The sequence below is a fragment of the Sturnira hondurensis genome, unplaced genomic scaffold (assembly GCF_014824575.4).
Source record: "Sturnira hondurensis isolate 20B ecotype Veracruz unplaced genomic scaffold, ASM1482457v3 Scaffold0006413, whole genome shotgun sequence".
NCBI classification, from domain to species: Eukaryota; Metazoa; Chordata; class Mammalia; order Chiroptera; family Phyllostomidae; genus Sturnira; species Sturnira hondurensis.
Genome location: NW_028079044.1, coordinates 33,497,742 through 33,524,351, shown reverse-complemented (window position 1 = coordinate 33,524,351; position 26,610 = coordinate 33,497,742). Strand labels below are relative to the sequence as shown.

Sequence of the window (26,610 nt, the reverse complement as noted above, 5' to 3'; positions counted from 1 at the left end):
ATTTCTCTGAGTACCCTGTCTTTCCTCATTCAGTAATTATCCTTCTGAGTCGACAGAGTGCCAGGCGCTGTGCTTGGCTTTGGGAATACAGAGATAAACGAGACAGACATCTTTCCAGGGTTTTGCATGTTCAGTTTTAGTCTGAAAATGAATATTAAGAAACTTGAGCATATGGGATGGAGGTGAGAGTGGAGGGAATGTTTATCCTGATTGTCTACAGCAGCAATCTGTCACCCCAACCTAAAGGGAGGGACAGAGGAAGGCGAGTCCATAGACAGCCTTTCTGGGAACCATTGCTGAATGCCAAGAGTGGAGGGGCCTTTAATGCTTTGAAATCTTTTAAGGTGACAGCACCTACTTTGTGTGTGGTAACTTCTGCGTTAGACATGGGATACAATGGCCCTGAAGGGGCTCCCAGTGCACTGGGACATTGCAGTGCAATGTAATAAATGCTTGTAAAATTGCGGGTGAGTGAGAGTGCGTAGGATGGGCACCTCGTTCCCTTCTAGAAGGAATTAAAGGTGGAGGCTAACCTGTCACCTGAAGGACAGGTAGGACAATAATCCAGGTAGAGGGAACAGCGGGAGTGGAAACTGGGCGTCTACAGAGCAATGCACCGCCTTCAGGAAGCAGCGATCATTCTGTGGGCTGGGGCACAGCGGAGGAGGAGGCAGGAGAGATTGTAAAGGGCTTGTAAGCAATGCCGTGGCGTTTGGGCTTTATCTTAAGGACACGGGCTGCTGTTTAAAGGTGTCCACAGGCGAATCACCTAATAAGATTTGCGCTCTGGAGCAGAGTGGAAGATGGAGTGCTCAGAACCACACCAGCAGCTGGGACAGAGTGAGTGGCCATTTCATAACTCGGGGTGCTCAGCGGGAGGGAGGACTATGGCCTGGGGCGGAGCTTTCATGATGGGAAGGAGCAGCCAGATCATGGAGTTCCTAAACAGACAGATTTGGGCAGGTGGCTGTGATTTATAGTTAAATATTGAAAACCAGAACTATTCATTATACCGGTTCTCAAACTTCAGTGCGGGTGAAAGATCCCCTGAGCAATTTGTAAGAAATGTGGCTCATGGGAATGACTCAAGGAAATTTCAGTCAGCAGATCTGGGGCGGGTGCGGGGAATCTGTGTTTCAGCAAACAGTTCAGTTGACAGTGTTGCCTGGCCCTCAGACAACACCATGAAAAGCCCTTTCTGCTAGATGTCTTAGAAGAGCAATACTCCTAGGTGTATTCACAATATGTTAACTTTTTGCTTAGAGTGGCAATTCAGTCTTTTTAAAAAATATATTTTATTGATTATGCTATTACAGTTGTCGTATTCCTCCCCTTCATTCCCCTCCACCCTGCACACCCCTCCCCCACCATCCCCCCACTTTAGTTCATGTCCATGTGTCACAAGTTCTTTAGATTCTGTGTTTCCCATAGTATTCCTGCCCTCCTCCTGTCCATTTTCTACCTACCGTCTATGCTACTTATTCTCTGCACCTTCTCCCCACTCCTCCTCCCACTCCCCTGTTGCTAACCCTCCATGTGATCTCCATTTCTATGGTTCTGCTCCCGATCTAGCTGTCCTTTTGGTTTGCTTTTGTTTTAGGTGTGGTTGTTGATAACTGTGAGTTTCTTTCACTGTTCATATTTTTCATCTTCTTTTTCTTAGATAAGTCCCTTTAACATTTCATATAATAAGGGCTTGGTGATGATGAACTCCTTGAATCTGACCTTATCTGAGAAGCACTTTATCTGCCCTTCCATTCTAAATGAGAGCTTTGCTGGATGGAGTAATCTTGGCTGTAGGTCTTTGGATTTCATGACTTGGAATACTTCCTTCCAGCCCCTTCTTGCCTGTAAGGTCTCTTTTGAGAAATCCGCTGACAGACTGATGGAAACTCCTCTGTAGGTGACTGTCCCCTCATCTCTTGCCGCTTCATCTCTGTTGAAGATTGGCAAATGGCTCAGCCCCAGGGGTCCATATGGAAAAAAGAGTGTCTCCTTGCTAGTGTGGTCCGCGTTCCCTGCTTACTCGCTCTCTGATAAGTGACGCCCAGGAAGTAGAGCAGAGTGGTGACCATCTTGTTTGACCCCTGCTGCAGACTGTAAATGAATTTTCAAGGGTTTCAGAAACAGCTCTGCCAAAGCATACACTTAGGGGGAAACCAAAAAATTCCCAGCTGTTGAAGTTCCACGCAGGTGTGTGTCGTTCACGTTGAAGGCATAGGTGGTTGCGTTCATTGGCGTCATAGTTCTGAAGCCTAAATGCCGGCCCTTCAAATCCCATCTACACTATTCACGAGCTGCGTACCCTTGAGTAAGGGACCTGTTCTCACCTTCTCTCATCTGTAAAATGGGAATAAAATTGTACCTCTCTCCTACATCTGATGTGTAGATTCGGTGAAAATACATGCAAAACACGTTTAAAGTGTGTGAATATAATAAGCCATTCTGACCAGTACAGAGAGAAGCCAGATGCCCTGTAGTGAAATTTATCACTTCAATTAGAGTTTTAGTCATGTGATAAACACTCCTTAAGTCACAGTATTTTTAAAAAAATACTCACGCATTGAGACATTTTGTGGTGCCCACGTGCAAGAAATCTTAGAGAAACCTAGTGTTTACCAACACATACCAAACACATGGAAAAGTAGGCCGGTAATGATGGTGCGTTTTTATTTCAGTCTTACACCAGTCCCCATCACGTCATTTAATCCTTCCAGTGATCCCATGCAACAGGCACTCTTTTGATCTTTCTTTAGAGTGAGGAAACTGAGGCTAAGAAGTGAATCGGTGGCCTGAGTCATGCTGTCATTAAAGGAAAAACCCAATATTTGAACTCGGAACACTCCAATGCAAAAAGCCTTTTAACCACAGCTGTTAAATGTGGATTGCCAGTTAAAGGAGGCACTGTTAGTAATCCCCAGTGTCGTGCCAAGTAAATGAAGAAATGGACTGATTTTGAATGTGGAACGTGTAACAGTGATTCCCCAAATGTGTGTGATGGTGGGCAGCTGTATTTTAAATTGCAGTCAAGCCTGGGGCTCCGTTTCTCAGAGGCAGCCATTCTGGAAGTTGCTAGGCGAGGGATTTTAGTCAGAGGGGTCTCAGAGCAGAGGTTCTCCAACGTTAGGTACCTGAAGGTTTGTTGAAACCCAGATGCCCGAGCCGTACCCAGCCTCTGAGTCGCTGACTCGGTAGGTCCGGGTGGGGTCTGAGAACCGAAGGAGTTCCAGGTGAGACAGCCACTGCTCCTTTGGGGCCACACTTAGCGAATGACTGTCTTAGAGGAAGGAGAAGATGCCTGGTGAGTTTAGGAGCAGCGGATGGTTTGACATCTACCCTGTAATTGCCTGACCTGCTCCACAGACCTACTTATTTAAGTTCACAGGATGTTCTGAAGCAACAGACGTCAGATCTGACGCCTGGATGCTTAGATGCAAATCGAAAGCCAGAAATAACGACTTCGGCTTTCACGTTTCTGAAGCAGGTCAGTTTCTCTTTAACACAGAGACTTGTACACAGTTGCGTCCTCTTCTCTGAAACGGTGGGGCCTGTTTTAAAGCTCAGGCATTTCCCTTACTTGTGACTGAGGTGAGAGTTTGGCCTTAGAACCAGGCACTGAACCAAGTTCTGAGCTGCATTGAGCATGGGCACATACAAGGATGCAGCCCCCTGTTTCCTATCCTCCCCACCCCAGGACAGGGTCCCCCCACCAGCATAATTTGGTAACTCTGAGTCAGTTGGTCTCATTGCCAAGGCTAAGGGGGAAAGGCCATGGAGTGACTCAAGCCAAACCTGAAGGATATCAGGTAATTCCTGATCTTTTAGGGAAAAGATTCAGTGTCAGAACAGCCCTAGGACCAGAGGTCACCGTAGGCATGTTGAATCCTAAAATTGAGATAGGTTAACGCAGAGATGCTGGTTTTGCCTTTAACGCCGATTGTCCATCACAGTGAGAGGGAAAGGCCTATAACGACCCACAGAGCACTTTTTTTTTGCTCACAGAACACATTGCGTAAAAGTAGGCTTACTCCTGTAATTCCATTATTAAGGAGACCTGTACATCTGGAAATGCAAATAGATGTTTATCAGAATGGAAAATCTAGCTAGATGAGTAAGTGAAGTAAACCCAATTCATTTTCTCACCCTCAGGAGAATGAAGAAATAAATGGTGGGACAGGTCATACCAATGGAATATCATGTAGCAGTCAAGTGAGTGCACTGCAGTTATGCGGAGAATTTTCCCAATTATTTTGAGTGAAAATTGCCCCCAAAGAGTTTATGCATATCACAATGACTTGTTATTTTTTTTAAGTAGAGAGCAAATGCACTTCCTAAGAATACACACAGATGAGATCATTCTTTGTAAAACTGAAGGCAAGCAAATGGTGAACAGGATGAGGGAGACAGACATAAGCTCATGTCAGCATTGCAGTTTTTGTGGTGGGTGGTGAAAGGATGTCAGATACGAGAAGTGGAGCGTGGCCGGGTGCTGACAAGGTCCAGCGATGGAACTCTGCAGGCAGACTGTTAAATGGAGTGAAGGTGAAGGTCAGCGCTGCTGAGAAAGTCATGGGAGTGAGCAGCTGTGGACCCCTTGGGTGTAGATTATGGACCATGACACCTGGCGCTGCCTCAGGGGTGGGGGAAAGGCTGTGTGTGGACAGCAGATATGTCTGCTGTGTCCTGGAGGCTGTCATCTGGTAATGACAGGGATGAGGAGAGGCCCTCGAGGCTATTAGGCCTTAGAGTCCATGTAAAGAGCTGTACTCAAGGACGGAAGTGAGTTTAAAAAACATTTTAGAGCCCTTACTGCATGTCTCCACAGTGAGTTGTAAATTGTGTCGTCTTCTTCCTCACGAGTTGGTACCTTGTTCCATTTGTGGTCTCAAGCTGCTTGCAGACAGCACCATGTCACTGAGAAAAATGGAAAACAAGGTAACTCCCCAAGAGACCCATCCTTATGATCTCTACCGAAAGTCACAGACAGGTCCCGGCCCTGCCCTGACTGTTAGGTGTTGGTGGAATCTCAGTCTCCATTTCCCTCTCCCACCCCCATCACCCCCTTCCTGCTGTTAACACCCTCACCCCGGCTTTGAACCCACCAGTGCGCCCAGACTGCTGCTTTTCCCTGATTTAGGTTTTCTTGCCAGACAAAATGAGGGCAGGCACCTCATTATGGTAAACACTGGGTAAACACTTCTCTTTAAATAGAAGCAGTAGGCTCTCCAGCTAGCTTTTTAAAGGGACAGAAATTCCGTTTAGTCCTGGATATTTGACAAGAAATTAAGGGGAAAGAATGTGTGAGTCTGAAAAATTCTTCACGGTGTTTTTATGTTTGTTATTACCGGAGCCCTAAAATCATTGACGTGCATGAAGTTCATAGACACGGTGGCTGCACTTGCTCAGCCCACCTTGCTCAGTGAAGGGCAGCAGGGCACAGGGCTGCCTTCCAGCCAACCTGCCGAAGGGGTCGTGCCCGATGCTGACTCAATGTGGGAGGTGATGCAGGTTCCTCTGCTGCCATTCAGCACGTCAGCCGTGGACACATCGACCACACCAAAGGCAGCAAGTTAGGGGTGATAGGATAACCCAGATGGAGAGCAGGTTGGATCACCAGGGGTTTCTTTCTACCAAATGGTGGTTAAGACCCCCAACTCTAAACTAGGGGCCCCTCCTCTCTCAAACAGGATTGGGAGGACTTTCAAATCGAGGATTCACTGCTAAGTCTCCTGTACACTTTACAAACCAACGTTTTTGCATGTGCATGTGGCTGGAACGGCCCAGTTTTGAACAGCCTATGCCTTCTCTGTGTCCCCATTTCCCTTCTGATCCTCTGAAAATGCATTTGGCCCAGGTAGACATTCCTGCCAAGCTGGGAGCGGACAGGTCACTCTATAATAAAACTCTTCCCTCCCGCGTGCTTTGCCTGCAACTTAATTCTTTTTAGTTGTTGCTGTCTGTGTCCCTTAGCCTGTGCTCACTCACCTGCCACTCCCCACTGAGGAAAGCCCTGGTGTTTGGCTGGACCTGGAGAGAGATGACAGATGCTCTTCCCTTTGGAGCGCTCTTCCTCACAATTATGAAAGATTGTTAAAAAATCAGGTTCTTGGGTTCCCCCAGACCTTCTGAACTAGAATTCCTGTGAGTGTTGCCAGGGAATCTGCACTGTTATTCAACTTCCCAGCTGATCCTTTGCAGGGTAAGGTTTAACAATCATTGCATTCTTAGTATTAATTATAAGATTAATGTTCATGAGCATGTCCAGCACGTGGCAGGCGCTCAATAATTTCTTGTTGAATAAATAATAAATTAACCTTTAAAAACCTACACTTATATAGCCCTGGCTGGTGTAGCTCAGTGGATTGAGCGCGAGCCTGTGAACCACACGATCGCGGTTCGATTCCCAGTCAGGGCACATGCCTGGGTTTCGGGCCAGTTCCCTGGGGACTCACGAGAGGCAACCATACATTAGTATTTCTCTCCTTCTCTCCTTCCCTTCCCCTCTAAGAATAAATAAAATCTTAAAAAAAAACATACACATATGTATGTGTATGTACGTGCGTAATACATAGATTAGGAAACTAAGGCTTAGGGAGGTTAAAAACTCTTGGCCAATAGCACAGTAACTAATGAGAGGTAGAGCCGGGCTTTACAGCGCCTTCTTTAGGTTGGCTTTGTGGGTGCATGAGTTTTCAGGTTGGCGCCTCCTTCTGTTGATGCTGGGTAGTGCATGACAGGGGCACGGGAGAACATTAGAGGCATCTGATGGGTCTCTGGTTGAACTGATTGAGCTCTAGCCTTCTCCTCTTGGCTATCTCTGATAAATTGACAGGGCCACCTATTTATTTATAACTAATGAAGAGAGCAGGCCCTGGGAGGTTGGGTGATCATTCACAAAGCCAAACAGGACCCATTCTCCTGCTTTGTGCTCTACTCAGATTGGCCAACGCACCATCCTAATTTTCCCTCGGGGTGAAGCAGAGGAAGACTGAACGTATCCTGGGTCCTTGTGGGAAATTCATAAACTTTTGCCCTCATCGAAATTTCCACCTCCTCCTCCTTTCTTGCAATCCCTTTACAGCCTCTCTATCACTTCATTCATCTGTTCTCTTTGTCGGCAGGTGGCTTACCTGTGTCTCTGCCAGGGCAGGTGGCTGAGCCAGTTCAAGATAAAGGAGTGAACTAGGTGGGGCTGTCTTTGACCCTGTTCGCCCTCTTGGGCCTCCTCTCCCATGCCCCCCCCGCCCTCCCTTTCTCAGACCTTCAGAGCTACTTGGCTTCGGGGACTGGCCCCGGCCAGGACAGCGCTGCTGTAAACCTGTGTGCATTTTCTCTGGGGCTCTCCGAAGGCAGGGTTCTAACCCAGGGACAGCTCTAGATGGTATTTTTCAAGATTTTATTTATTTAATTTAATTTATTTTTTTTTTTAATTTTTTCTTTTTTTTCCCTTTTGATTTTATTTATTTATCTTTAGAGGGAAAGGGGAGAGGGAGAGAAACATCAGTGTATGGTTGCCTTTTGTGCGTCCCTGCTGGTAGTTAGCCTGCAAGGAACTGGCCTGCAACCCAGGCATGTGCCCTGACTGGGAATCGAACCGCGATCGTCTGGTTCGCAGGCCCGCGCTCAATCCACTGAGCTACGCCAGCCAGGGCTATTTATTTAATTTTAGAGAGAGGGCCAGGGAGGGAGAAGCTATGTTTATGGCAGCCCCATTCCTTGCACACCCATCAGAATGAAGGTAAATCGTTTCAGAAATTATGATAGAAGTGGAAGTGATATTTACAATTTTCAGAACACTTCTTTTGAAATATAAGAGTACCTCTCTTTATTTTTTTTTAATCAGTGGATTGGCCTTTTAATTAAGTATTCCCTTTCTGAGACAAACCACGTGAGCAGGTTCAAGGAATAGTGGGCAAACTCTGAAACTAAAGTCCTGTTTTGTCTGTGAAATATTTTTTGGGATTCATTGACTGCTGCGCCACCCTGAAAGCTTTGCAGCTAAGAGTCAGTTCTGAATCCGCTTTATAGAGTAGCTTCTTTTACAGTGTCTTGTATAATTACGTCTGCCCACTGCCCCAGCTGCTCCCTAAGATCTCTGCTTGGCTTCAGTGGAAATGGCTCATCTCTGCTCCCTGGAGACCTTTAAATAAAAGATCTGTGTGTCTATGTGTGGGGACGAGGCATGAGAGGATGAAGGGATGAGGAACTGGCTTTGGGTTTTTTTTTTTTTCTTCTTTAATTTGCGGCCTCTGTTTGAGGTGGGGCTATAGGCGGCCAACCTGAATTAATTTGATAGCTTTGTGGTGACACGCTAAGGTTAAGGGAGGGTTTGGGGTTGCATCAATCTCTGGTTAGAATGGCTTAATTCAGCTTTGTAGATGTCAGGATTGGTCTGTTCTCAGAGGTCCTTGGTGAACTGATGTATTGGACTCCACAGTATCCTGAAAGCAGGCAAAATTAATAATGTCCTGAGAGACCAGATCACAGTCAGTGTTTTTTTTTAAAAAATAAGCCATTGGTTTTTGCACATATTCTTTTTGTTTCCATTTTTCCTTCTCTAATTCCTGGACTTTCCATCAGATGCAGAGAATGCTTAGTATCAGTGTTATGAACAAAGTTACGCCTCTCAGTAGAATCCAGCAAGGCTACCAGATGAAAAACCACCAGGATTTCTGGATGCCGGTGAGCATCCTCTTGGTTGAAAATGCCTTCGGCTGCAGGATGCTCAGGCACCAGGCTTGGCACCACACAGGATCTCAAAGGTCAAGTTCATCCTGCCTGCTCAGTCCTGGAACCCTGCTCCACCAACCACAGCAGCTGAACACAGACAGTACTAATAAGGAACAAAGACAGTATTGATGAGGATGAGTTGGATATGCATATTTTAAATTCCCTTCATCTTGTCAAGCATGACTCTTTGACATTCAAGTATTGTCAAGTCCCCTGTGACATCAGAGATGCCCAGTTGGGTGTCTACACAGAGACACATGGGGCAACTGCTAAACATTAAAATATTGCAAGCCTTTAATATTTAATAATATTGAAATGTGAAGGGTTTAAATCGAGCCTATCTTTTGTCTTCAAAATTCTGCCTTTAGGAATTTGTTCTAAAGAAATAAAGCAGACAAGATATCAATGTGTATGCCCAAGGGTAGCCGCTGAACACTCAGCCTGTGTTTAAGAACATCGGCCATGGGGTCAGAAGGCCTGGGTCCCAATCTTGGCTCCACTTCTTAGTCGCTGTGTCCCCTTAGTGGTGTCACTCAGCTTCTCCGTCTCACCTGTACAAGGGACTGGTGATTGTTCCTACCTCATAGGGGCTGTTCTGTCATGAGAAACAAATGATTTAATATGTAGGGGATGCTTAGGATGGTTTCTGGCACGTCGTGTTTGTTACTTAGAGTAGGGAAATTGGAAGTAGCCTTACATACTCGTTGATTTAATGAAATAAATGCGGTATGCTCTAGAGATGTTCACATATTAAAAGAAAAACAATTAGGTTACATGACAATATATTAAGTACGAAGTCTGAATAGTTGTAGATCCAAAGTCAACTACAGTTATTTTTTGGTATGAAATTAATAGGCTACATGTTTTCTTCTGGACCATTGCTATTTTCTAAATTATCTGTAAAGGAAATGTACAGTATAATAAAGGTTGTCGTTTTAACCCCATCACAATTCAGAAACTGTGGCAGAGAGGTGAAGTAATATGCTTAATGAGCTCTATCTCATAAGCAGCAGAGGTGGGATTTGAACCCAGCTGTCTGACTGAGGGTCTGTATGTTTAGGTTAGATGCTGTGTTTGTGTGACCTCAGCAACCCCAAAGAGCATTGAACTGCAGCACCCACAGCACTAACCTTGCTGCATTCACTGTTTGAAGGAGCTGAATAAAGAGTGCCTCTCCTTCCTCATGTCTTTGTCGTCAGCTAATAGACAAAGGGGGTTTGCGGGCCCCCAGCCTTCCTCTTAGTTAACTTGCTTAGTAATCAGATGATAGAGTAGAACTGGCTTTTCTGTGTATCCCTTAAATGGAATGCATTGACTTTCCATTGCATTCACCAAACTGGAAACTGTTTATATTTTTTTTCAAATCATAAACAGAAATGATGGAGAAGTGGCCTATATATTTTGCAGTCATGTTATTTAAATCGTCACATTATTCAAATATTTCAGTCATATTATTCATAATCTCCTGGGTGTCCTGAGTCAGTTTTCTAATCTTTTTTCAGATGCGCAGAAGATAAATTCAAAAAGCACTGGAACACAGTGATCTTAGGCCCTGAAAATACATAAGAGTCAATATACTGAGTTCTGGTGGTAATAAAATATAGAAAGAAGTTGTCCCTTCAGTTAGAGGCCATAATTACCACAGATCAAAGGCATCGGGGGCAAACAGTGGATTCTCGGCAACTATTCCTCTTTAAGAATTTCCATTTTTATGCAAACAGGTCAATTATGATTGACGGCTTTTGTGTTTCTTTTAAGGGATGAAAATTGGACATTTCAGAGTAACAGTTTTATATTAGGAAATATCTTTTTTTAATTTATTGATTGATTTGAGAGAGAGAAACATCGATTTGTTGTTCCACTTGCTTATGCATTCATTGGTCGATTCTTTATGTGTCCTGACTGGAGATTGAATGCACAACCTTGGCTTATTGGGACAATGCTCTAACCAACTGAGCTACCCAGCCAGGGCAGAAATAATATCTTCAACCTCGTAGCTGCAGCCACAAGATCTATTTTTGAAAAGCATCCAAGTTTATGATTTGATAACCAAGTTTATGATTTGATAATTTGCAGGCAGACGGGCGTGGCTAAGTGAGGCTGTCAGGACTAGACACCATTACCAGTCACGAAACCTTGAGATTGTAAATACGATTTAGCCAGTGCAGTTCTCAGAGGCAACTAATTAAGTCCGGGGAGCTTCTAGAGTTCATTGTATCATTAGACAAAGTCTCTGGAATCTAGAAGGAATAGCCCGTCTGTCCTGATAAATTGCCACCCTAATCCTCCCAGAACTCTGCTGGGAGGTGAAATTCATTCCTGTCATATGTGCTCAGGGATCATTCTTCATCTCTTTCCCAGAAGAGGCTGAGCTTCCTGAGAGGTCCTGGAAGCCAGAGGCCTGGGGGGAGGTGGGGGGTGTGGAATTTCTCTTTCTCTGCCTTGGTGTTGTTTACCTTCCCCTTTAGCAAAACTAATGCAGTCCGTCAGCTACAGGACCTGTTCCCCAGTGGGCCAGTCTGGCCACATCTTGCACTTGTGCTCACCTTGCCAGTGAGCAAGACAGCGGTATATAGTTTATTTTAGAGCCCTCCCATGGCCCTCATTTCCCAGGGCCTTCCTAAGGACGCATCATGGTTCATGTAAATACCACAGGGATTTTGTCCTGGGCCGGGTTTGTCATTCACAAGCCTTGGGTAAATCAGCTTTGGTCATAATTGTAGAATAGTGAGATTAATGCCTGCTTACAGAGTTGTCAAAAATATGAAGAATAGAAAGCAATTTCATACAGGGCCTGGGCCCTACTAGCCACTCAATAAATAGTTTTTATGATAATCATTGATCACTGCTTGTTAGAAACTCGAGGGATTTAAATCACTCCTGTTTTCCTCAACTCAGAAGTGTGAGCTGGCTCTGTCTAGGTCCTAGAGCAGAGTGTCAGAAATGTGTTGCAGGAGCTGAGAGGCAAGGCCAAGTACATTGCACACCCAGATCTGTTTTCTGAAAGCATATGGAATTTCATCTTTTTTATTTTTAATCCTCTCTTTCTTCTTCCCACTCGTTCTCTCCTGCCTCTCTCTCCCCCTTGCCTTCATTTCCCCAGGCAATCCGTGCATTATTTTCATTATAATTTCACAACTACATACTGGGTTTTTTTGTTGGAAATGAGTTCATATTAATTCTTCTACCACACAGCATGTTTCTAATTACATACCAAATGCTAGCCTGTACTCAAGATTGTAATGTGATCTTTGTAAACGAATGAGTACTCTCTCCACTGCACGCCCCCAAACCCTAAAATTTCAAACGTGACTATGATTCAGAGGTTCCATCACTGCGAACTTTTCTCATTCTGTTTGGAATTGTTCCTTGCTGCTCTTCGTTAAGGCTCTGTTCGTTATAGAAACCCCACAGCTGCAATCAATAAGAGAAAGTTAATAAGCAGATCGTGTCCGCCCAGGCAGTTACCTGGAGCCCAGGTCTCCTTCCTGATGGCTTCTCATTGAGTGATTGTCTTCAGACCCAGGTGCCGAATTTGGCTACAGAAGCCCAAAGAGAAACTCTCTTGAAAAATGACTCCGAGACTGACAAGCATGCTTTTGTCATGCTCCAAGTTTGGGCCCAGTGCTGATGTTGTTGAGGGAGCGTGTGACTCACAGGGAGGGCTGTGTATTTCCCCGGCCACGTGGGTCATTGTTGGTATACTGTCTGCTGGAAGACCGGCCTTCCTGTGCCTCCTCTAAGCTGTGTTTAGGAAATGATGTCCTTGCGGTTGCGCCCTCTCTTGCCTTCCAGAGACTGGGAGCTCTGGACTCTGGCCATTTGCTGAGTTAGAGTGCAAAGGCCGGGAGCCAGGGACCTCGAGGTGGGGCAGGGGTCCAGCCAGCGTGTGCTCAGTGTCCTTCCCTTCACCGTCGGTCTCCCCTGTTGTTTTCCAGGTAGTGAAGCCGACTTCAGCTCCTCCAGCAGCACTGGCAGCATTTCCGCTCCCGAGGTCCACATGTCTGCCGCGGGAAGCAAGCGGTCCTCTTCCTCACGCAAGTACGCGGCGTCTCCTGCTCTCTAATTATTAAAGTGCTTTCCCCTGCACTTGGTGCTTCTCTAGAGCCACCCACATCACTGCCCACTCGCATTTTGTTATTATCCAGCGAGTGACTTTTGTTTGTTTTCTAGTGATTTGAAATGGGCGTTCTTTACCAGTCCTCCTGTGGTCATGAGGCGTGGCCTGTGTCATCTCTCATGCAGCCCCTGGCTCTGCGTCCACTCCACTTTCTCTTCCTCACTCACCTGTGTGCTCACCTGGGTGTTAGGCTGGTCCCCCGCACGTCCCACCCTGCCTCCCCTGTCTCTGTTGACTTTTAGCTGTGAAGGCTCTGACTTCACCCTTTCTTTCTGCTACCTGAGCTTCTTTTTTTTTAAAATCGGCATAAAAGAAGTATAAGTGACCCTGTAGGCACCCCACATTCCCTGGGGAAGGGGTGAAGGAAGTATCAAGCTCAGAGGCATGAGTGGCCACCACTGAAAGAGGCAACAGAGCAAAAGAGCTAAGTGTGTGGGCTGTGGAGCCAGGCTGCCTTGCTTTGAAAGCCAGCTTCACCTACAGGCTGTGTAGCCCTGAGCAAGTTGCTTAACTTCTCTGTGCTTCAGTTATCTCATCTGTAAAACGGAAGATCAAAACTATGAACAATAAAATGGCAATAACTAGATATCTGTCAATAATGGAATCTAAAAAACAAGCTAAGCAAAGAAGAACAGAGACAGGATCATGGATACAGACAGCGTTTTGATGGTTGCCAGGTTGTAGGGGCGTGTGGAGGGATGGCTGAAGAGGTGAGGGGATTAAGAAGCACAATTGGTAGTTACAGAATAGCCATGGGGATGTAAATTGCAATATTGAAAATAAAGTAGCCAAAGAACTTACACTCATGACTCATGGACACAAACAATGTTGGGGAAATTGCCAGAGGGAGTTGGGGGTTGCTGGGTGGAGGGGGGAAAAGGGGAAAAAATTGAGACAACTATAATAGCATAATCAATAAAATATAATTTTAAAAAATAAATAAGAATTATTTTAGTCATTGTCAAAAGATAGGGCTATAGTCCTATCCACCTTATCGGGTTTATTATTAGGATTAATTGGTTCATACAGGTAAAGTGTGAGGTCAGTGCTTGGAGCATAGTAAGCCTCAACCAGGGTCTCCATGAGTGCTATTTGGGTTGGGGAGAGAGAAGACGGGGCCATGGGAGCCTCTGTCCACATTCTGTGGTTCAGGATTCTCTGCCACCATTAGCGGCTTATTCAACAAGTATTTGTTGAGTGTCTGCTGTGAAGTGGGTTCTGGAGAGATGGCAGTAAACAAAACGCCATGGAAACTATACTCATTCTAGCACGGAAAGACGGTAAGCACATAAATGACACAATGATTTTTCAAACATGCAGGGAACAGCTATAGGAGAGTAATGGGGTGTGTGGTGTATTTTAGATAGGCTGGTCCCAGGACACCTCTGCCGGAGGTAAGCTCAGAGCAGAGACCTGGACAAAGCGATGGATGAACCGCAGGACACTTGGGGATGGTTTGTCTTTGGACTGTGGGGAAGTCACTTAACTTTCCTGGGCCACAGTGTCCAAATTTGTATAGAAGAGGTTGGACTATGTGATTTTTTAAGGTCCCTTCCTGGATAAAAACTGTCTTATTTCCAAAATCTGGCATTTCCAGGAGTCAGCAAGCATTTCTCATTCCCCCTGGGTAGGGAGAGGCTTTGGCTGATGTTTACAAAGCGACCTGAGACCTACCGTGTCGAGTTAATTCAAAACAAAGCTGAAGCCAGGCAAACCTGCAACAAAAGAGTGAAGTCCACAGTGAAAAAGCACAATTATTCTATCCCCACATACCATCTATTTTGGAAATGAAGTGCATCTGGGATCAGAGGACATGAATATAAACATTCTTTGTATAAATCAGATGTGGCTCGCTCTGAGAATAAACCACTTATCTGATCCATTCAAGAAAGTAACACGTACCCATGGTACAAGGTATCAGAGAACAGAGAGGAAAAAAATGACATGAAGAAAAAGACAATTTTATTAAGCATTTCAAGGGAATTTGTGTTTGTGATTAAATTCGAAGGTAATGTCAATAGTACTGAGTGACTTAGAGAAAATATTCAAATCTGGACTTCATGATTTGTCTAAGTGATTGAAAATTGATGTGTTAAACACAAAATAGATAAATTTAATTATGTGCAAATACAATGCATGCTTAATAGATGGGAAATTGAAATAGGTAATGTTCTATCCATTATCCTCACTTTTTTTATGTGACCTGGGCACAGAGCGGCATGCATAGATTTCTATGCTGAAATAGCTCGGGCATTTCGTGCAGTTTTTGTGTTCCATAGGACCGTGCACCGAGGACAGCTCCTGGAAATGGGCTCATGTTCGTGCCAAAGTCTGTGATAGCTCGTGACCTTTTTAACCGGCTCCTTCCTCCTGCAGTACAGGAATGTTCTCTGTGGAGAAGTAGCTCCTGAGAGGAAGGGTGACGGGAACATTTGGTAAAGGGCAGTGGGAGAAATGAGGAACAGGTAGAATTGGGGAGAATAATTTGAGTAGGTGATTTTAGAAACCAAACGTTAGAGATTTACAAATGATCTCTCCATCTAGAAGGCCAACGCTGCTCATATTTCTGAGGAAGTCTCTTTCTTAAACTAGAACCTTGTCTAGTGAGAGGCAGACAGAAGTGAGAAGGGAAAAAAAGCTTGAGATTTAGTCAAGAGCCCCCGACCTGAGTCCCGTGTCGCTGTTTATGAGGGGCATGCCCTGGAGCCCAAGGCTCAGTTTCCTCTTCTGGAAAATGGGGCGGTCATGGCATCTCGCTCAGGCTGCTGTTGCTGATGTTAGTGATTATGGTGATGGTGATTGTACTGGTTTGCTAGGGCTGCCCTAACAAAACACCGCAGACTCGGTGACTTAAACAGCAGCCGTTTACTTTCCCACAATTTGGGGGCCTGTTAGTCTGAGACCAAGGTGTCAGCAGGATTGGCTCCTTCTGAGGTCTCTCTCCTTAGCTTGCGGATGGCTGTCTTGTCTCATTTCTTCACCAGTGCTTTCCTCTGCCTGTGTTCAAATCTCCTCCTTTAAGAACACTAGTCAAGTTGGATCAGCGCCTACCCTTGCGGCCTCATTTCAAGTCCATTACCTTTTTAAAAGCCCTGTTTTCAAATGTGGTCTCATTCTTAGGTACTGGGTGGTTAGGGCTTCAGCCTATGAATTTGGGGAGCACATGATTCAGCCCATAGCAATGATCATGGTAATGATGGTGGTGGTGATGATGGTGTTGTAAGAATGTTACCTGGAGTAAAGGATGGTGGCTGGGGAATAGAGATTCACCTGGGCCCCTTCTGAAGTTTGCTCTTCACTTCTTCCTTTCTCTCACTTTCCATTTATTGTCTTCACGTTTGCAGGAATGGGGCAGGGGTGGGGCATCAGAACTCTGCCTTCTCTCTGTGGACTTCGTTCTCGTCCACCAAACCAGGGGACTCCGGGCGGGCTGAGGAGGGCAGCGTTGGGTTTGCCTGTTCACAGCTCTGACTAATAGGGAATCCCTGCTTCTCCTTTGAAAATATTTTATCATCAACCATGATGACTTTCTGCCCGTACGTGTTAGCTGTGGAACTGAACTAAATGCAAGGAACGTAACCGATGTTTTTAAGCATGTAGATTCTTTTGTAAAAGCTACTCCAAACAGTCTAATAATTCATTTCTTAAAATATATTTGAAGATTTGATTGTACTTTAGTAATGTTTCATAGCTTAATACTTTTTGTTTTACCCTGTAATTCAGGTATTTTCTCTGTGGAGAAGTAGCTCCTGAGAGGAAGGGTGACAGGAACATTTGGTAAAGGGCAGAGGGAGAAATGAGGAACAGGTAGAATTGGGGAGAATAATTTTAATAGGTGACTTTAAAAACCAAACATTATGGATTTACAAATGATCTCTCCATCTAGAAGGCCAACACTGCTCATATTTCTGAGGAAGTCTCTTTCTTAAACTAGAACCTTGTCTAGAGCAGAGGAGTTCTTACAAAATCCTCATCTAAGTTCATTTGTATCTTAGAACACACACCCCACTAAAGAAGTCAGTGGCGAATTCTTTAGGTAATAACCACATACAAAGCCAATACCTAATATACCTGGTTATAAGCCCAAAGGAGTACATTCCATTCGTGTAAAGTAGGAGACATTTCTATAGAATTAAAAGACCTGCATTCCATTCCCAGTTCGTCTGTGTGTCCTTGGGCCAGTTTTTCTCTTTTTTACCCCCTGAGCCTCAGTTACTTAGCTGAGTGAGCACTTCAGCATAACAGGAAAAGGAGGCAGTAATTGTACCAGCGAGCTAGCATGATGGTCAGAATTACGAGAAACAATGTTCATGAAGCATCGGGAATAGGGGTGGAGTCACGGAAGGTCCTCGGTGAAGGTTAACTCGGAACAGAATCCCCCAGGTGAGAATTAGGGGTAGCCCTTTGCTTCCTCTCTTGTACTGGGTAATCCTCCAGACTTCCCACAGCCACATTAAGAAATAGGTCAGTTGGTGCCAGACTTAGCAGCGCAGCGTGGAGAGGCCAATCCAAGCCAGAGTACGTGTTGTTTTCAGCTCCTCCCAGGCCCCCCACCCCTGGGCTGCTCACGTCGGTTTGTCACAAAGCCATCAGCCCATCTGTTCTGTATAAAGTGTCCCCTGTTCATGAAATGGAGGCAGAGGCCATTTGGATGGTTTCAAAAGGAAAGAACTGTTTTAACTCTCAAACGTGGTGATGTTTCATTTATGTGTGATTTACTGGGTAGGCGGCTGGTTGAAACTGTATTTGATTTTAAATTAGTCATTGTGGTTATGGGGCCAAGTGTGCCCACATGCGCTCTCATGTTCCCACCGACACACGTTTCTCATTGAGATGCGCATCCGCTGGATGCAGCTGTAATTAGAATGGCAAGGGTGGGGACTGTCAGAAAGCAGGGCTGCTCCGTGAAAGGTATCCTGTTCCCCGTTGTTGTTTTCTTGTAATGTCATCAAGCAATCTTCCCGACACGGAGCGGTTATCCTGTTTAAGCAATGTCAACATTCTCAAAATGCTTCCCCTGGAACTAGATGAACGGGGAGGTCCAAATGAGTTTATTCTGTAATATCACACCCCACCGTTCAGTTGCCCGTACCAGCTTATTGAATGCACTCACATGCATTGGACTCTGCAAGGAAGACAGGATAAGTTGTTATAGGCCCCCACTTAATAAGTGGCTTACTTGCCTAAGTTCCTAGAAAGCGGCAGTGCCAGGACATAAACCCAGTTTACTCGATTGTCAGTCATTGAGGAGCACCTGGCACGTGCCAGGAAGCAGTGGGGATATAGAAGGCAAGGCTCTGGTCCTGCCCTTGGCATGCCCTGGTCTAGCGGAAAAGACAAGCAAGTCTGCAGTTGTGATGCCGTGTGGTAAGTTCCGCGATGGAGGTTTGTGCAGGGCATTAGGGAGCACCAGGGCGTGGCACCTCCAGGCTGCTTGGAGTAGGTTCCTATCAGGTTTGAAGTGGGAGGTATCCCAAGGCTTACAGTAGGGAGCAGAAGGAGAGTATTCTAGGCAGAGGAAATGAGAAGTTTAAAAATACAAAGAAAGCCCTGGCTGGTGTGGTTCAGTGGATTGAGTGCCAACCTGTAAACCAAAGAGTCACTGGTTTGATTCCCAGTCAGAGCACAAGCCCGGGTTGTGGGCCAGGTCCCCAGATGAGGATGTGTGAGAGGCAACCACACATTGATGTTTGTCTCCTTCTCTTTCTCCCTCCCTTCCACTCTCTCTGAACATAAAGTAAATCATATGCACATACATATATAAAGATGATGGGCAGCGTGAATCAGCAGGAAACTAAGTTGTTTGGAAGACTGGAATGGAAGGAGGAGGGGAAGTAGCCGATGGTGGGCAGGGCAGGGCAGTGGGGCCTTGTGAGCCTGGCAAGCAGTTTGCCCTTTGTTCTGAAGGCAGTGGGGAGTCAGTGAATGGCCTTGGGGAGGGCAGTGGTCTTCAAATTCCATTTTAGAAAGGCCACTCCAGCCACAGGGTCAGCCACTTGCTAGAGGGGGCAAGACAAGAGACCAGGGAATGAAGAGGGGGCTGTTACAACATTCCGGCAGTTAAATGATAAAGGTTGGACTATGTTATTGAGGAGGGAAAAATAGGTGGTTAAAATTATGGACTCACTGCATTTATGTGGGCTTTGCTTATCTGCCCTATTTCCTCCTTCTTCTTTGTGGGCAACCCCCTTTCCCCCCATCTTCCAAATGAACTGCCCCAATTTTCTTAGGCCAACCTGGACTAAATGCAGCTATTTTAAAGCTGAAACAGGTGCACTGGAACAAAAACCACATCTTCAAAACAGCCTCCAGAATGAACTTGAACCAAGTCAATATTTACATGGTTTGTGTTCCTAGCAGGCAGCTGGGTTGAATCCAAAACAAGCTCTGTGGTCAGAAACCATTGAAAAGGGCAGCAGAGGAGAGATTACCTGTGCTGACGGCCCAGGAGAGGACGTACCGGGCAGGTGGGAAGGAAGGGAAAAGGGCAGTTTGCACTAGTGGTGGTAGTGCCTGTTTCCACATGCTGAGGTGGATTCCCTTGGTGGTTACTAGCTCTGAGGAGTAAAGCATTCACACGGGGCACCAGTACCCCCGAGGGTTTAACACCGGCTCATGTTTTTCCCCAGTCGAGGTCCCCACGGGCGGAGTAATGGAACTTCATCACACAAGTCCGGCAACAGCCCGCCGTCCCCGAGGGAGAAGGACCTGCTGTCCATGCTGTGCGGGAGTCAGCTGAGTCCCGTGAACACCCACCCCGGCTACGCGCCTTCTTCCCCCAGCAGCAGCAACTCGGGCTCCTACAAAGGAAGTGACTGCAGCCCAATCATGAGGTGAGTCTGTACTGATCGTCCTTCAGTTCATGGTTCCTCGTGTGTCCAACGTAGTAAGTGTTCTTTAAAAAGAAAAAAAGTTGTGCCACTCTTGATTCGCTGCCTTATTCTGCAATAAGACACGTCTCTCTCCACACTCAGCTAATTGGTTAGGGGCTGCTACAGAAAGAACATGAGCCACAAACATTTATACGTTTCAGCAGTCCAAGTAGTGACTGGACAGGGAGGAAGAGTGGAATCATTCATGTGTGCGTTCGAACACCAGCCATGGTGGAGTGCCACGTTGGGCCAGGTACTGTGTGCAGTGCTGGGAACAGAGCAGTGAACCACAGAGGTGGTCTCCGGGCCTACCACCCAGAGGAGAAGAAGGACCTTACTCATCTAATGGCAAAAATAGAATAAGATGCCCTGGCCAGGATGCTCAGTTGGTTAGAGCATCGTCCCAATACGCCAAGGTTGTGGGTTTTGTCTCCAGTTAGGGAAGGTATTAGAGTCCACAACCAATGTGTGCATAATAAGTGGAAAAATGAATCATTCTCTCTGCCTCTCCCTCTAAAAATCAATCAATCAAATTTTAAAAACTCCCATTCCCATTCTGCCAGTGTAAACGCATGTAAATGGTGGCCAGGGGAGTCCACCTGCAGTCTGGAGGGATGAGAGGAGGCCTCACTAAGAAAGTGGAATGGAAATGAGACTTGAAGGTCAAGTAAGGAGAGAGTTAGTCCTTGGGGGTGGGAGTGGGGAGACAGAAAGAAGGAACTGCACATCCAAATGGGGGGAACTGGGAACTGGACTCAGACCTTCTTGGAAGGAGTGCGGGCACAGGGGAGCTGGGCGAGCACAGCGGCTTGGGTGGGGTCCAGAGTCAGCGAAGAGGCTGCTGTCCTCCTTCAGTCCTCTTCCTCTGAGCGTCCTGTCCCATCAGCCAGCCCTCACAGCAGGGCAGCCCAGCTCCTGGTCAGGCCTGGGAAGGGCCGATTCCAGCTGCAGTGGGGGTGCGGGGTGGGGGGTGGTGGTGTTTAGAACGTGGGGCACTTCTCTTACAAAGCACACTCTGCTGAGAGGGGTGTAGCCTCCCTCCTGTCAGAAGAAGGAAACTCTCCTCGGAATCAGCACACTCACTGCAGGGACTGAGTCCAGAACAATTTGAATTCAGCGAATAACAATCAGGATCTCAGGGGCACATTGTGTGGAAAGTGAGGTCATCTCGCTCCCTTCCCTCCCTGCCCCACTCATTGTCCTTTCATACAGCAGCATGTTACTCTGAACCGACAGGCGGGCCACGGACAATTGCCCCTATTCTGTATGAGATCTTTAGGAAGCCACAGAGAATCCTCCCTGTCCCCTGTCACCCTCCACAAACAGCACCCTGATTTTCCAAGTGATGAACATCCTAAGACTGACAGGTGTGTTACTGTCCTCTTGCACAGTGAGGTCACTGAGGTTTAAGACCCCAGCCCACGGCTGCCATTTCTTCTCAAGCTATTCTCTGTGCCTTAACTTTTCACACGAAAGGAGATGGGCAAAGAGTAACATGTCGTGACTTGTGCTCTTCCAGGCGGTCCGGGAGGTACATGTCCTGTGGTGAAAACCATGGTGTCAAGCCCCCAAATCCAGAGCAGTATCTGACTCCCCTGCAGCAGAAAGAGGTGACAGTGAGGCACCTGAAGACGAAGCTGAAGGAATCTGAGCGCCGGCTCCATGAGAGGTGAACCCACAGGCCTTGACCATGGTGGTTTAGGACAGTTTCTTTTTCCTACCAGATGAAATGTGAAACCACTCTCTAGAAAAATAGTAAAGAAAAAAATGTGATTTCTACTTCCTTTTTGTCATATTTCATAAATCAGTCTCTCAAAAGAGTTGGCCATTTCAGGAGTTGAGGGGGACCCGCCCCAAGGTTAGAGGGGACCGCCTGCTTTTTCTGGGTGTGTGCAGCTTTGACATGAGGAGCTGGGTGTGCGCCTGACTACTTCTCAATGGCAGGAACACTGAGACGAAAAGCCACACTTCCCGCAGAAGGGGTCACACACAGTGAGCCCCAGCTAAGCTCTGTTTGTTTCTGTGAGAGAAGGGCTGGCTGTTGTGCGCTGTGATTCCTGCAAGCTATTTCTGTGCTGAAGGAAGGGATTCGTTATTCTTGGCCAAGTGTTAAGGTAAAACCAGAACAAAACAAAGCAGCCCCGCGCTTAAGAGATCTTATCTTGGAGAGAAAAGACCTTTGACCTCTTGGAACAGCCTCAGTTCTCTGCCGGTTGGTTTTCCCTGGAATACTTGAGGGTGGCGGAGCAGAGCGCTGGCCAGGGTAGCCAGGAGCCGAGGCTAAGGTTGCTGTGAGTCAGACCGTACTTGGCGGAAATCTTTGCTTTAGGATGTGAGGAAACCATGGGAGGGTTGGAGCACTCATGGGAGGGAGGGGTGAAGGCAGTGAACCTGGAGGAAATTCAAGCCTACACTTAAAGCAGCGATACTAACAACATCTCTTCCTACACATGAGGATCCTGATCGCCTGGTCTTCGTAGCCACTGAGAATGTGAGGACAGGGGAAGAAATTATATGTAAGGAAGAAATTTTCAGCTAAGATCTTGAAATAGAGTCCTGTGAAGGGTCTACAAAAATAGGATATATTCTCTTCAGTGTAGGATAGATCCAATATCCTCTTAGCTACGAGGAGATTGAATAATTAACATTGCACAAAGTCCTTGCAGTGTGTAGCCTTATATGAGTTAGTTTTTTCAAAGTTATCACTGGAATATGGTCAGAACAATTCTGCCTTCTTAGATAGGTGACTGAAAGTGAAATGGACTTTGCTTCCTCAAAGTCTAGGTATATGAAAGGGCAAGCTACGGCAATAAAGCTAAGAGACTCTAGTGTGTTCTAGTAATACATTTTAAATATTAAGTATTAAATAGAGTATAATCTTGTAAAGTACTTAATGCAATGTGTGACATGTAGTAAGCACTAAAAAATATAGTAGTGTTTTTTTATTCTGATTCTACTATGATTACTTAAGCCATTCTCCAATTGTGGGGGAGTGGGGGCATTCCTGGCTAATACCTGCCAGAGAAAGAAATGTCAAAACCGGTTTAGCCTCTGGGTTTCGAGGGGAAGAGCGTGGGCTCTTGGCCACGTGTGAGAACTGCTTGCCACCTGCCTCGGGGCTGACCCGTTTCTCAGCCTTTCTCTCTTCTCACTCCAGGGAAACGGAAATTGTGGAGCTGAAGTCCCAGCTGGCCCGGATGAGGGAAGACTGGATCGAAGAAGAATGCCACCGGGTGGAGGCCCAGCTGGCCCTCAAGGAAGCCAGGAAAGAGATCAAGCAGCTCAAGCAGGTCATCGAAACCATGAGGAGCAGCCTGGCCGATAAAGATAAAGGCATTCAGAAGTACTTCGCGGACATAAACATTCAAAACAAGAAGCTGGAGTCCCTCCTTCAGAGCATGGAGATGGCGCACGGCGGCGCCCTGCGGGAGGAGCTCTGCCTGGACCTCCCGTGTGATTCCCCAGAGAAGAGCTTCGCCCGAAACACCGCTTTTGGCAAGATGGCAGGGGCGCTGTCGCTGGAAGGGCAGGTCACAGAGGAAGGGGCCGACAGCGAGCTGCTGGCGGATGAGAGCGTGGCTGATGGCACAGATTCGTTGGATGAGCTGGTGACGGCCTCCGCCACCGAGGCTGGCCACCTGGCGCTTCTTCCTTCCCCTGCGGGGGCGAAGGTCCCAGAGGGCCTCTCCCTGGCGGTGGCGCCGGAGGAGGCCATCCTGACGGTGGAGCGGGCCGTGCAGACCGACGTGGTTCCCTACAGCCCTGCAGTCTCGGAGCTCCTTCAGTACGTGCTCCAGCTCCAGGACCCCTACCCCTCCAGCTCAGCGTCCCCCGATGAGTCCACGGCTGACTCCACGGGGAGCTTCCAGGAGTCCCTCTCTGCGTTAGTGGTTGATTTAACCCCAAGGAATCCAAACTCAGCCATCCTTTTGTCTCCCGTGGAGACCCCATACACCACGGTGGATCCGCAAGCTCATGCAAACCGCCTCATGCGAGAGCTGGATTTTGCAGGCACCGCAGAGGAAAGGTCGGACAGCGTCGTCCCGCGGGCCCCGGGGACCGTGGGGCAGCAGTACTGGAGCCACAGTTTCCTGGTGGATCTCCTGGCTGTGGCTGCCCCCGTGGTCCCCACCGTGCTGTGGGCATTCAGTACTCAGAGAGGGGGGACAGATCCCGTCTATAACATCGGCGCCTTGCTCCGGGGCTGCTGTGTGGTGGCCCTGCATTCGCTGCGCCGCACCGCCTTTCATATCAAAACCTAGATACAAGTGGTTGTTCCCGTGTGCCAATCTGTCCCGTGTGGTGTGGTGCCAGGTGGAGAAACAGCAGGTCGACCAGGGCGGTCTCTGTTCTGTTGTGTTGCTCCTCGGTATTTGATTTGCACTATATTTAGTTGAAGCCTGTTCACTGTCGAGGACCCGAGGTATCTTCAAAGGCATGGAGACCTGATTCAAGTAAATGTCCTACCCGTGAGGTGTAGAAAGCATGCTAGTGACCCTGCCGTGTCGTCTGAGGTACCCGTTCTTTCCCTAGTGGTTCAGGAAGAGAAAATGCAAAGTTTGCACTTTCAAGACAGCTTCTGTAAGGCTGGCATGTTATCTCCTTGCTTTGCTTTGTGCCGTTTTCAAATGTGTGGTAGTTCCAGCATTCCAATGGTCTTGTGCACAGCAGGGGACTGTAACCAAAAAATAAACACGTATTTGTGTCATTGGGTTGAAGAAGTCTTCACTAGTCCTTTAGTGTTCTTACTTGGGGTTGATCAGATTTGAGTGTTTGCAGTTTTCTACTAAATGTAGCTCCTAAGTCTTAAAATGGCCTGTTTGTTCTTAAACCTGTTAATTGATGAAGCTGTATGTAAGTTTACAATGTATTAACTTATTTTTTGCTTATTATATATAGTGTTTTCTTGGGAACTATTTGTAACCACACACTTGAGCATGATGAAAATAAAGATTAGTGTTTCCAGTTAAATGAATGTTTTATCTGCTATAAAATAATTACCTCTGAGGTTTTACTTTAATATACAACAAAGATTAAATGGGCAGCAGGTCCTTCCATGGTTATCAGTAGGGATCTATAAAAATGAGGTTACCTTAAGAAATGAGAAAGAGGGAAATGATTATTTAACAGAGGTGAGGATGTCTTACTTTAAATTTTCAAAAGCATTGTGAGTAAAAGTAGTTTTGGTTCTTTGTGTGCTTTAAATTACCCATACACTTCTTTTTCCACATATTTATTGGATAAGGATGTGTTGAATATTTTGGGGAAAGTTGAGCTGATTTTGTCCAAAGCACGTTAAGGGTGCGGAGAGAGAGGGTATGCTAGTGCCGTAAGCCCCCCTCCCCTGGGAGTAATAGGGCGAGGGTGGCGGCTGGAAAGGGATGAGATGGCATTTTGTCTGTATTCCTTTATTCCTCACACCAGTCTTGTGAGTTGGGTGAACTATTCCACAGAGAAGGAGCTGAGCCTCAAAGAGGCAGTTTGCTCAGGATGTCCTCGTTCATCTCTAGCAGCCAGGATTACGTCTGCAAAGCAAATGCCTTTTCCACTTTAGCACACGAAGGGCAGAAACCTGGAGAAGATACGAAGTTCTCACCCAGAAACTCGTCTTCCATACAGCAATTATCACCTTTAAACATAACACTAAGTTTTTACCTACTGTGTCCTGGTCATTGCCCATTCCGCCCTGACATAGTAGCTCTCCGGGTGTAGGAATCTGTGCTCTGTTTTGTTCACAAGAGTATGTGGCACATATACTCTTGGGAGGGGTTCTAACAATAGCTGTTGAATAAAGTAATCCATCCAACAAATTCTTTTTGGGTGATTATGCACCAGGCTCTTTACTGGGTTTGTCTTCAGCAGTGAAGGAGACAGCTTCTTCCCTCAAGGAATTTACATTCTGCCTGTGAAAGGCACAGAACATGACAACAAATGAACAACATCATTTTATTGGGTTGGCCAAAATTGTTTTTTTTGTTTTTTCCATAAGCTGGCTCTAGTGGCGCTTAGTTGTCTTTAACGTCATTCAAAACAATTTTGTTCGACTGTATTGTGACAGCTGTCATATCAACATGCATTAAAAAATGTGTCAAAATTGATGAATTTTTGTGTGGCCATTTTAATATTGAAAATGGAAGAAAGTACACAACATTTTTGGTACATTAAGCTTTATTATTTCAAAAAGGGTAAAAACACAACTGCAAAACAAAGGAAAAAGATTTGCACAGTATAGAAAAGGTGCTGTGACTGATTAAACTCGTAAAGTGTGGTTTGTGAAGTTTCATGCTGGAGATTTCTCACTGGACATTCCTCTGTGGTCAGGTAAACCAATTGAAATTAATAGTGATGAAATTGAAATATTGAGAATAATCAATGAATCTTAGGGCCTGTGGGAGATACTCAATATACTCAAAATATCCAAATAGATAAGTTATTGGTGAAAATGAAACATGTCTTCTATTTTATGGAAAAAACCCTATGGACTTTTTGGCCAACCCAATAGATAGTGGTAGGTGCTTCCAAGGACATAAATTAGGGGTTTTAACCAAGAGTGACAGGGAAAAGGAAAGGAACCCCTCTAAAGAAATAACATTAGCACTGATAAATGAAAAAGAACTGGTCACATGAAATTATGGCAAATAAAATGTTGCAAAAAGAACAAATGTAAGGCCAGGAGGCAGGAAAAGGCTGGACATTTCACAGGGGCAGCCACCAAGGAGGCCACTGTGACTGGAGCAGAGTGAGGGGGAAGGGAGGTTTGGTAAGGTGAACAAGGAGCTAGTTCGTACGGTGCCATGTAACGAGGGGAGGGTTGGTTGAATTTATTCCCAGAGCAATGAAAAATACTAAAGGACTTTAAACAGAACAACGACATAATCTGGTTTCCTC

The 26,610-nt window shown here is 46.2% G+C and overlaps 1 protein-coding gene across 7 annotated transcripts in view; it reads left to right on the top strand.

Moving 5' to 3' along the window:
• Positions 1-24,655, top strand: part of SYBU (syntabulin) — a 70,144-nt gene extending 45,489 nt beyond the window's left edge. For 6 of the 7 annotated variants that reach the window (XM_037048410.1, XM_037048412.1, XM_037048418.1 and 3 more), the window contains 4 exons: positions 12,669-12,771; positions 19,480-19,683; positions 21,242-21,391; positions 22,880-24,655. In XM_037048410.1, coding sequence (XP_036904305.1) covers positions 12,669-12,771; positions 19,480-19,683; positions 21,242-21,391; positions 22,880-23,984 — 1,562 coding nt within the window. In that variant the 3' untranslated portion in view covers positions 23,985-24,655. Of the gene's footprint in view, positions 1-448; positions 841-12,668; positions 12,772-19,479; positions 19,684-21,241; positions 21,392-22,879 lie in introns of those variants that run through there. The other variant, XM_037048415.1, reaches the window with a different exon arrangement.
• The last annotated feature ends 1,955 nt before the right edge of the window (positions 24,656-26,610 follow it).